The 12,249-nt window shown below is 30.9% G+C and overlaps 1 protein-coding gene and 1 pseudogene across 1 annotated transcript; both read left to right on the top strand.

Moving 5' to 3' along the window:
• Window positions 1-3,783: 3,783 nt before the first annotated feature.
• LOC106328326 lies at window positions 3,784-5,118 on the top strand (annotated as a pseudogene).
• A 939-nt stretch (window positions 5,119-6,057) lies between these two features.
• On the top strand, window positions 6,058-8,413 carry LOC106331470 (beta carbonic anhydrase 5, chloroplastic-like). Its single transcript, XM_013769834.1, has 9 exons — window positions 6,058-6,287; window positions 6,364-6,419; window positions 6,644-6,787; window positions 6,866-6,914; window positions 7,012-7,125; window positions 7,216-7,269; window positions 7,621-7,703; window positions 7,801-7,906; window positions 7,991-8,413. The coding sequence occupies exons 1-9, from the start codon at window positions 6,141-6,143 to the stop codon at window positions 8,189-8,191; spliced, it is 954 nt and encodes a 317-aa protein (XP_013625288.1). The 5' UTR covers window positions 6,058-6,140; the 3' UTR covers window positions 8,192-8,413.
• The last annotated feature ends 3,836 nt before the right edge of the window (window positions 8,414-12,249 follow it).

Genomic DNA, 12,249 nt, shown 5'->3' with positions numbered 1-12,249 from the left:
CTATACCTGCATACATAAGTTAGGTTTTAATATTGGGACACTTGACAGAAAACAAACCGGAGCGTTAAGCTCAATAAAAAAAAAGTTCTATCTCGATTTATGATGCACCACAAAGAATCTTAACTTTCGCATCATACATGAATGTACAACCGGCTGAGACAGATCCCTGGGTCTCACAGTTGCTCTTCCATCAGGGGAAACAATTTTACACTCTCTAATTTCTTTACAAAATTATTCTCTCAGTATCAAATTATAAGTAGTTTTGCTTAAAAACCTAAATTTTAAAATAATCATTTTTATCTTTAACATCTAGTCGAAAAAAGAAAGAGAATAGTCAATAATAAATTATACATTAAATTTTGCAATTTCTTAGCTAGCTAATTAACTTTTGTATCGAAGCTTAGAAACGATTTATATTTTGAAATAAGAAAAAACCGCTAAAACTATTCATATATTGAAATAGGGGAGGAATATGTTTTGTAATTTTCATACATATTAAAAATATATTATTTTTATGATTAACTATTTTCATAATTTTTAATCAATAAAAAATCAGTAGACATAACTAATTCTTTGAAGTCTACAATTTATCTTTAGTAACTAATAAAAAATGCATTAAAATGTAAAAAGTATATCAAGCAGTGGACGCGGTTTGTTGTGTGGTGGGACAAGCTGAAGAATATGCCACTTGAATGGTGTCCACAGATAGCATTGTTCACCAATCAAGATAGCATTGTTCACCAATCACTTTAGTCAAAAACATTTTGCCAAGTTCTTTATAAAAAGACAAGCCTCTCGCTATATCAAAAGTTCAGAACTACAAGCTATGCCTGGGTATTTTAATCTGGACCCAAAAATCGGAAAAACAGCTTATTGATGTCCGCACTATGAAACCAGAGAAAATACATACCCAAACAATATTAACGTGCTAAAATATTCCTAAACTAAATAAGAATTTGAATTGCATACCTAAACTCATAATAAATAGCTAAAACATGCCTATAACCGGTTATATGATGATTTGGACTATTTTTAAAAAAAATTTTGTAGTTTAGTCCCTATAATTCTATTTTTTGTTAATATGCCGTAAATAACTTAAATAATCAAATTTATCGTATTTATAATTTTAATTTGAAATGTACAATTTTATTTTTTTTACCAGATTTTAATTAAATTTAAATAATAAATTTAATTATTTATCAAAAATTTAGATAGTTATCTTATACAATATATTAATTAATTTAGTTATCAAAGTATGTTATCTACATTATTAAAGCATGAGAATTAATTATAAATAATCTTACTCATATGTAATATTTACAAGAAATACCACTCAATTTATATTTATATAAAATTTTCTTTACAAATATAGTCATTCAAATTTTAATCAACATAACTAAAAATACTCTTTAGAAATTTGATTTTACAGTAGAGATCTTTAATAATGATTACCCTTACTTAATAAAAGAAAAGAATGGCTAGTTAACCAAAAATAGTTTCGAACGCAGCATCTCAAGAAAACAAATATCGCACAAAATCACTAGACTATATTACATTATTTTTATTTTGCTACAAAACTAGTATGTAATATTAATATTACACAAAAAGTTTACAAAACTATTTCCCGATTAATTCTCGTATAATTACCAAAAAATTGATTCGGCGCTAGGTTAGGGTCAAGCGCACACATTATCCCTAGTGTAATTAACATTGGTTTTGATAACTACAAACAAAAATTACAAATTTTTAATTTTATTTATATTATATATATCACGCAAGCACATAATAAGATTTGCAACAAAAATAACTTAAGAAAATATAAAAAATATTTTATAAACTTTAAGAACTAGTGAGATTAAATGAGGCTTTAAATTATGATACTGTTTTTATGTTGTTTTCTATTTATTTAAATTTTTTGTATCAAATATTTCAATATGAAATAATAATAATAAAAATAATATATTTATATTATTAAATATATTTTATCTGATAAAAAATATTTCTATTTTATATATCACCATATATTAAAATTTATTTCCAATTTTGAAATTATAAATAAGGCCAATTTGACGATTTTAATTATTTGTGGCACTTTACAAACAAATAAAATGACAAAAACTAAAAGATAATAATTTAAAAAATAAATAAATATATTTTAAAATGGACTGACACGTGTCAGTTACGAGTTATGTTTTAGCTATTTATTATGAGTTTAGGTATGCAATTCAAATTCCTATTTAATTTAGGAATGTTTTGGTACGTTAATATTTTTAGGGTATGTATTTTCCCTGGCTTCATAGTGCGGGCATGAATAAGCCGTTTTCCCCCCAAAAATCTGAACTGGAATCTATCTAAAAATACTCGATCCGAAACCGAACCGGAAATTTACAAGCACCTTTTGGATCCAAATTTCTTTTATCCGAAAGAACTGAAACTAAAAGGAACCGACCTGAATAAACCTGGATCCGAAAATAATCGACCTGAATAGACCCGATCCAATAAAAATCGAATTGTACCCAACTTGAAAACATGTATATCCAAAACTATGATTTTTGTGTTCTATTTTATATATATTATTTTATGATTTAGTTGAAATATCTTTTGTTAATCATATTTGTTATTATTTTGTAACATTTTTAAATAATATGAAGCTTTAAAATAATGTAAAATTTAGAGTTTAAACATGTTTTTGTTTTAATTATTAATAGTTTAATTTAAATTATTTTGTAAAATTTTAGATATATGAAAAATATTGACTAAATTTGATGGAGTTTGGGTATGTTATGTCCTTCTCAGATTTTAAATACCCGAACCCGTTCCGGACTCGATATGGATCTGAAAATTACGGGTATTTTATAAGTATTTTAATTATAGATCCGAACCGACCTTGATCCGAGAAGAACTGATCTGAAACCGAACTGATAATTTACAAGTATCTATTGGATCTAAATGTTTAGAATCCGAAAGTTCCGGATCCAAAAGGAACTGGTCCGATCCGACCCGAAGATCTGAATGCCCAAACCTACTGTACACCACGCGGATAAGTCAACAACTATCCCTAACACAGCCAAATCATAATCAATACAATTTAAAATTACACCGACTTCGTTAGGATGCATATGCTCGTCTTTTTTTCCTTTACCATGTTTCATGATTAGACCTTTACTTTGAAATTTATTTCCTTTTTGTAATCGATTAGTTTTGAAAAATATTTTATGATTGGCTCTAAAAATTTTTTTATCACAAATATAACACATTAAAGTTAAAATGGTTAAAATAAATTTTATTAAAAATGCAAAACAACTATAGTTATAGGGTTGATTAATCTAAACTTATGGTTTAGATTTGAAGATGAGATTTGGAGTTGTGGGTTTAATTTTTTTTAAATATCTATAATTAGTATAGAAAATTTTAAATAGTGATTTTTAAAAGTTCATTTTTGATTTTTGGATTTAAAAAAGGGTTCTAAATTTTTTTGAAAAAATAAAAAAAGCTTAAAACTTAATAAAGTTTTTTAAAATCAAAATAGATATATATATATATATATATATATATATATTAAAATGTGTATTTATATTTATATATCTATAGAGTAAGAGTATAATTATAATTTTCTGGAACTTTTTCTGATCATTTTTTAATGTATTCTGTGGTAAAAACACATTTTTAGATTTTGTTACTTGTTTTTTTTTTCTATTCCAAAAACGTGTACTCTTAAAATTTACTACATAAAAAGGAAATAAATTCTAGTGAAAAAAGGAAATTTACTACATAAAAAGTAAGATGATATATACAGCCAACCTACTTTTATTGACCAAACTTGATTTTAAAGAAAGAAAGCAAAAGAGAGAACAAAGACGAAGACTCTCATCGCCTCTTCTCTTCCCTACCTTCCCCCATCTCCCTAGCTTACTGATGATCTTGGAGCAAGAATCATGAGCATCCTTCACAGGTTTCTGTCGAAGGATATGACCAACACCCCGAACTGTGGATCCGTGGGTTGCAAAGAAGAGCACACAGCTTTAGAATTTTGTGGACCCATTTGTTATAAAGAGTGTCCTTCCATCTGCCCGAAGGTCGATGTTACAGATCTTTCTCCACCTCCAGTGATTCACCACTACATAGACGGAAACGTGAAAAGGATCTTGATCATCTCAACTACTTCTATCATCACAACTCTGTTTCTCCTTACTCTACTCGTTCTCTGTTTCAAGTGGTACAACAGGAGAAGATCAAGAGCGTTATCAAGAAGATGGAGCATGGAGGAAGCTAGGAACTGGGAGTTTGATGGACCTTCACCGGTTATTGTTGATCATCCGGTTTGGCATATAAGAACCATCGGTTTGAATCCAACGGTTATAAGCTCGATCAAAGTTTGTAAGTATAGCAAACAAGATGGTGTTGTGGAAGGAACTGATTGTTCGGTTTGTTTAAGCGAGTTCGAAGAAGAAGAGACGCTTAGGTTGTTACCAAAGTGCAGACATGCTTTTCATGTTCCTTGTATTGATACTTGGCTTAGATCACACACCAATTGCCCGGTTTGTCGTGCTCCTGTTGTTGCGGTAAGTGGTGATGATAGTGACGGTGTTGAGGAGATCCTTGTGAGGATTCTAGAGGAGGAAAGTGGAGAACTCGATGAAGAAACCGAGAGAGGTGATGAGGAAGAAGCTGACGAGTTTGTTAGTCTTGTTGTTAGTGATGAAGAAGAAGAGAAGTCGCTGCAGCGAGTGAGAAGGTCAGTGTCTTTGAGCTCGTTATCGGGTTTAAGGGTGAGTGAAGTTGTTGCTGCTGGTAGAGGAAAAGAGAAGGTGAAGAGAGGCAGTGTTGGATCTTCTGTTGTTGGGAGGTCAAGTTTCTTGAAGAGGTCTATCTCTTACAATGGTGAGTAGAACAAGCTCTATACAAATGTACTATATACTTTCTTGAAAGAAAATCAAAATAAGACTCGAAAGATAAGGTAGATTATATGTATTTAAGGTGATATGAAGAGGATGATCCTACTGCATATTGTTTATCAAAGCTGCTACTCTTGTCAAGTTAAAAGAGTTCTCACAGCTTATACTTTGCTTTAGATACAATAGGTTGTAAGTTGATAAGTATTATTAATTAATATATATATACCAAGGTTTCATTTTGAATGCTACTCTTTTTAGCGTTCTTGAACAACTGATCTGGAACTTTTATCGAAACTCTTCATAAACATTTGTACCCAGCAGCTAACGAGACTGCTATTTTCCCATGTAAATCAGTTAAATATGAATTGATCAACTCTTCAGGGCGTTCACCAAACTTAATCCACCTAAGTTGATGTATGGAGTTAGGTGACAAAAATACATATTTTTCTTCTAAAATTGAACTATCCTAAACATAAAAACGTTCACCCGTTACTCAAAACATAAAATACCTTGTGAACTTAAATTTTTTTTAGTAAAAACAGCCCCTCCTCATGTGAAATTGGGATTTATTTGGTCATCTGCTTACAATGTTTTGTTCCTCCTTATATTAACTTCACGCTGTTTTACATATAAAAGGACACACAACAAAACTTATTAACAGGGAAATGTTAAGCCAAGAGGGTTATAAATAAAAGTAGTGGAAATTCTGGGATCTTAAACTCATAATCTCCACCGTACACTTGAAGTCAGTCTTTAAAAATTTCAAGTGAAAGGATAATATTCATTAATTAATCATTATATACCAAAAAGAAAAATCAAACTGGAAACACAAAAAAAAAAAAACTGGTGGTCTTTGTACAACCATCAGATCACTATCACATGGAAACTGGTTCTTTGATCAAAAAAAAAGGAAAGAGAAGGAAACTGGTTCAAAAAAATGGACGTAGAGAAAGATGCTTAACATTTGCTGAATTCAAATTTAAAATCTTTGAAGATAGTAAATTCCCCTAAAATTAATCATCCGTTATTAATCCTTGATCAATTCTCCATCAAGGGAGTAGAAATGCTTTTGACAACTACAAAAGGAATTTGAGAGTGGGGTCCAAAGCTGACACGGCACAAACACTTTGGTTTCTCCGTCTTTGTTGGAGAAATGCATTCATATCCACTTCTTTTACAGAAACAAATAAAAATTCAATTTTTTTTAATTTAAATCTCTTCTTGCCTCTTCTATCTCTCAGATGAATGCTCTTTGTCCCTTGTTGTCGCATATTCGAAACACCCAACTTTCCTTTCATGGCATCATCCTCTCCCACTCACCTCTCTCTCTCCCTTGATCCTTCTTCTTCTTCCTCTTCCACCTCTCTCCTCAATCTCCAAACCCAAAGAACGGTACGTGTCGTCAAGTCTCTACCTTTTCTCTTTATTCGTCGGGATTTGATCGTGGGTTTGTCGCATTTTGATTCAGATCTTCGGTTCTAAGGACTTTGAGAAGACCCACTTGAGAATTCCGGTTTCTTTCAGGTATATCTCTGAGTTTTCAGTTTAGTAATAATATGAATCTAACAAGATTTTGTTTTTTGTGATGCATTTCGTTAGTACATCTTATGTTATTAGTTTCTTAGGTTGTTACTGGAAAAAGATTTGTTTTTGTTATGGTTCAAAATGGCAAAAACCTCTGTGGAGATGTGTACTGTTACATTCAAGTCCTCACAGTAGTGTTTGGTTCTTTTTGTTGGTGTTTACAGGAAAAAAGCTGTCAACTTGCAAATGATGGCATCAGAGAAGACACCCGGACTGACTCAGGAAGCTACAGTTGATAGAGAAGATAACACGGACGTGTTTGACGACATGAAACAGCGGTTCCTCGCCTTTAAGAAGCATAAGTACATGTAAGTGTCAGAGAGTACCTTGTTTCTTCAGTCTTTTGCTTCTTAATACATATGGTTTATGGAGGATTTGGTTGACAGGGATAACTTGGAACATTTCAAAAAATTGGCAGATGCTCAAGCTCCAAAGGTAGCTGTAAAAGTTTATTATTGTTTGTTTGTTGATGGTTGGTTTGAGATTATATTGTTATGGAGAAGGGAATGGTTGCTAACACTTGAAGCAACAGTTTCTGGTGATTGCTTGTGCAGACTCTAGGGTTTGTCCTTCTGCCATCCTTGGATTTCAACCGGGTGATGCATTCACTGTTCGTAATATTGCAAATTTAGTACCTTCATATGAGGTACAAAGTCTATACTGCAGACCGCCAGTGTTTTTTTTTTCGTTTTCAGAACTGGTTCACATTTGATATAATTGCATTTGTCTGTTGTAGTCTGGACCTACTGAAACAAAAGCTGCTCTGGAGTTCTCTGTGAATACTCTTAATGTAAGCATCTTTTAGCTCTTGCAATTATATTAAGATATAATGCACCCTTTTAATAAAACATATGTATGAAAATAAATCTGTGTTTGAACTTGTTATAAGTAGAGCATTTGTTTTTTTAAGAAATTTTCTATAGAATCTTAACAAATGTCATTTGTCCACAGTTTATACTGTTCATGGTTCTGTTCCTTTCATGAAATTAGCTTTCTAAAGATTTATAAATTCACTTGTAAAGATCTTGAACCACTGGGAAAAAAAACTCAAATCTAAAGGCAATATACACCAAATAAACACATTCATTGCAATTATTTTTCTCATTGAGGAGTTGTGGGATTGATCTATTAAAAATTGTAGGTGGAGAACATCTTAATTATTGGTCATAGCCGGTGTGGAGGAATTCAAGCTTTAATGAGCATGCAAGGCGAAGGAGATTCCAGGTTTCTTTTAATCACCTCATTTAATCACTCTATCCAGAGAAAAAATAAAAATTTCTTAGTTGCTGATCTTTGTCTTATTATACTTTCCTGTAAACAGAAGTTTCATACATAACTGGGTGAAAGTGGGGAAAAAGGCAAAGGAAAGCACAAAAGCTGTTGCTTCAAACCTCCATTTTGATCACCAGTGCCAACATTGTGAAAAGGTGATGTCTTTTTTAGTAAATCAATGCAACTTATATATATCTTATGATAATCAATGAACTTATTTATAAGGTGTAAGAGTGCAGGCGTCGATAAATCATTCATTAGAAAGGCTGCTTGGTTACCCTTGGATAGAAGAGAAAGTGCGGAAAGGATCACTGTCTCTCCATGGCGGGTACTATGATTTTATAAACTGTACATTTGAGAAGTGGACCGTTGATTATGGAGAAAGCAGAGGCAAGAAAGAAGGCAGTGGGATTGCTGTTAAAAACCGGTCTGTTTGGTGATGACTTATGACCATCTCCATCTTTCATAGGATTCTCTTTCATAATTTGAGAAATATCTGAGACCTCATTTCTTGAAATTGGATCATCTTACGTTTTTAATTTGTTGCGGTTGTGTGTTGAAAAGATCATTTCTAGAGAGACTTACGTTTGTTTTCTCATTTTTATGGTTTGTGAATTCATGTTTCTCCTTTTGGTTTTCTTGATATGATTATTTTTGTCCAATGTAATGGGATCAGAGGCATACGGTTAGTACTCATGCTCGTGCTCATGCTCATCAAGTACTTGCTCGGTTTCATAATATAATTAAGTAATTTTAGGTAAAAGTAGAAAGACTAATAGCATGATTATTGGAAGGTTCTTAGGGTGAGGTTCTTAACGGAATATAAGAACCGGTTTTTTAACTTTTAACTAAAAAAGCTAAGAACCGGTTCTTAAATAAGAGTTTTTTTAAGAGTCGGTTTTTAACTTTTAACTAAAAAAAGCTAAGAACTGGTTCTTAAATAAGAGTTTTAAGAGCCGGTTCTTAACTTTTTTAGTTAAAAGTTAAGAGACAGGTTCTTATATTCCGCTAAGAATCCCATTCTAAGAACCCCCAATAATCATGCTCTAAGATGCGATGTGGCTCTAATTTAATAGAGTTTCTCACTACAAAACTATTAAAGAAAATGAATAGTTGGAGAGAGGAAGAGAATAAAGACCGAATCATCCCTTTATGTATGTACTTTCTCTGGATGTTAAGAAACTGAAAGCCACTTGTTATTTATTCATTGCATAATTTTTTTTTCAAATTTAATTATTTTACTTTTAGTGTTACTAGGTAAGGAATCCGTGCGATATCGAACGGAAAGTCATTTTATAAAAACAAATAAAACATATTTTTTTATTAAAAAAAAAACTTGTTTACAATTGCTTTCAAAAAACACACTTATTGCAAAAAATATTTTGCATGCATTTATATGTATTTATCGATAATACTAAAAATATAGATTTTATTTTATATATTTGGTTGTAACAAAATTACAAATATGTCTATAACAAATAAGATATATGTCTTCTTATCCACTATAATTTATTTTGAAATCTTGAATACAACTGAATATTTGAAACTAATTAAAATGAACTCGTTATAATCTAATCACTTACTAAATTAATAAAGTAACTTATAACGACAAGTTGGATATTCATGAAACCATGTAAAACATATGAGGTCGAAAACATAATTACTGGTAAGTTTAAGAGTTCTTATCTGCAAACATATTATTCTTAGTATATCGTACACACTTTCTTCTTTTCTTCTTCATTATTTGTATCATTTATATAAATTATTTCCAAAGTATTACATGATTTAAGAAGCAAGTTTTGGTATAATATTATACAAATTGAAAGAATCTTCAGTTGTTTGTCTCTCCCAAGTATCATTACAGAAACATCATGGAATTGAAATGTCAATGATAGTATTATGATTTTTTCGGTGAATTTTCTCTGGACACAACTACTTTAAAAGTAATAAGAATAAGATCCTTCAAAATTTTATATGCTACAATTCTAATTTCCCCATCACATAATGAGTAATTAAAGTTATATTCATATTTGGATTCATTTTCCTTAATAAAATCTTCAATTTTGAATGTAAATGAATTTAATAATGATATTGTAATAAAAGTGTTGTAGAACTTTGAAATTATAAAAATTGTTCCACAACTATGATCATATAAACGATGTCATTTATTTTTCATTTGAAATGTCACTGATTACTTTCTGGTGTTTATTTTTTTGTTTTGCAGTCCACTAACTCAACAATAAAATGGATCAAATTGTCAATTAATTTACTATAAAGTATTAATCAGTGATATCGACATAAAAAGAGGTGAAAATAATAATCCAAAGCTATATTTTATTTAAACTCCTCAGGACTGACTCTTCACGTAAGTTGAAACATATATCGTTGTCTCATTATGGATCAAAGTCAGTCTGTCCTGGTTTTACTTCCCATGCTTAATCAGAACGACCAAGTTAATTTGCTCCACTATATCAAAACAGAAACTTACAAATAAACCGAAACCAGAAGAGATAAAAAAAAAATTATTTCTCGACCTTCAACATTTTCTACCTCAAAGTTCGATGATACACAGTAGTTCTACGGTTTTTAAGTTCACCGCTAAATTCCGCCACCAAACCAGGTGGCATTGTCCAAAAGCGGCCACTTCCAACACCGCCTCCCTCCATCTCCAGAAAATAATTCATCAAGACAATGGCACGAGACATAGTCCACGGCTTCTTAGATCCCTCGTCTCTTCCTCATTCCCTTCTTGTGGTAGTGAGCCCTAAGTAATTTTAATTCAAACTAAAGTAAATTTATGGACAAAAGAATAACATCAGAGTGATTTTTATGTAAACTGTAGCAATGTATTATAAGTTCTCTAAGTATACCTGTTGGGAGGCTTTTCCGGATTGGTTGCTAGATGCTCTCATGCAGGGAACGCTTAGAGTCTGCCCATTAAACAAGCAAGTTTGTCATTTGAGTTATGAAAACTTTACTATTTTTCTACATATATATTTAATGTTATTAAATGATGACAACGAGCATCAGGCATCAGGTTATATAAACATATATCCAATTATCATTAATTTAACTCTAAAAGAAAAAGGATCAAATAAGGTACTTACGAGTAGTGCGCCAAAGAGAATATGATAAAAATACACACAACTCTACATCTCCAGAGAGATAAATGTTACAATGGTTAATAACCAAGCGTTACAATGGTTAGTAACAATTATAATTGTTAACACCAAACATTATAATGGTTGCAATGGTTATTAACCAATCATTAAAATAGTTTGTAAAAATTATTATTATTAACACCAAACATTACAATGTTTCATCATCGGAGTTTACCATTATGAATAGTTTCAGTGATTTATCATACTTGATATAGTTCATCTCTAAAGACTACCATCATTAATAGTTGCAATGGTTATACATATATAACATTATAAAATAATTAAACTATCCAAAATTAAATTATCTAAATATTTTTAGCCAATTTAATCTTTTAAGTGCATATAAAAATGATATGAAAATGAACTAAAAGATAACTCATAAACACTTTATGTCAATTTTAGGATTAAAATATATATCCCGAGACATTTTGAGATTTTTTTATAACTGATGCAGTTTTTTTAAATAAAAACACATTTTTTTTTTGTAAACTGGCTTTCATTCATAATTAAAGGAAAATAAAAAAAACATACAAGCCTAAATAGGCTTAAGTTTGTGAAAAGAATGACCCAGTGTTTTTACTCTTAAGAAATACACATATCAGAGGAACTAAAGAAGCCCAGTTGTAGTCAGAAGAAGACCCAGTTGTAAATAAAAACACATATTTAAACAAAAAGATAACATTTAAAAAATTTATAAAAATCTACATTATAATAGGGCAGTTGCATCACTTCTGATGCGACACGTCAGCGATATGTGGATCCTATTTTTAAAAAATGTGAAAAAGTGTCAAGTCTGTGATTCGAAACCGAGTTATTAAGATCTAAACAACAACATTTATACCACTGAGCTAAATGATTCTTTGTACATTGATGGCTGAAACAAATATATATTCATGAAGGTCGGAAACCTTTGCTTCTTCGGTTTTCTCTGTGGGACCCACACTTATTTATTTTATCTAATGATTTAATTAAATACTTTATAACTCACGTTTTGAAATGAGATTCGTTAAAAAAAAGCCCAATAAACCTCTTTGGTCTGTAAGCGTTCTCTTCGATGGAAGTTTAGGGCTTTCAATTTTTAATCATTGGTTCATGACTCATCTAAGAAACACAGATTGACTCTTTAAGTTTCATGAATCATTTTTTCTTCTTTAGTCTATACATCTCCCCATCTTTAATAAATTCATCATCGTTTCTTTTATTTTGCCTGATAAATCATGATTGTGTGGTTTTAATTTTCTTTGGTCATACTTAGCTTGCACCCTTTGATCTAACCAAGAAGAAAAAGATGACATTTGTCGTTCAGGATGCCATCGAGGACTCAGCTGAGTCACACG

The sequence above is a fragment of the Brassica oleracea genome, chromosome C3 (assembly GCF_000695525.1).
Source record: "Brassica oleracea var. oleracea cultivar TO1000 chromosome C3, BOL, whole genome shotgun sequence".
In the NCBI taxonomy this organism is placed as follows: Eukaryota; Viridiplantae; Streptophyta; class Magnoliopsida; order Brassicales; family Brassicaceae; genus Brassica; species Brassica oleracea.
This window is presented reverse-complemented; position numbering and strand designations above follow the sequence as displayed.

What these genes read in the sequence shown, in the direction of transcription:
- LOC106331470 (XM_013769834.1), top strand. Translation starts at nt 6,141, where the DNA reads ATGCTCTTTGTCCCTTGTTGTCGCATATTCGAAACACCCAACTTTCCT. An exon ending in AGAATTCCGGTTTCTTTCAG is followed by an intron (nt 6,420 to 6,643) that starts GTATATCTCTGA and finishes TGGTGTTTACAG; the next exon opens with GAAAAAAGCTGTCAACTTGC. An exon ending in CAGATGCTCAAGCTCCAAAG is followed by an intron (nt 6,915 to 7,011) that starts GTAGCTGTAAAA and finishes TTGAAGCAACAG; the next exon opens with TTTCTGGTGATTGCTTGTGC.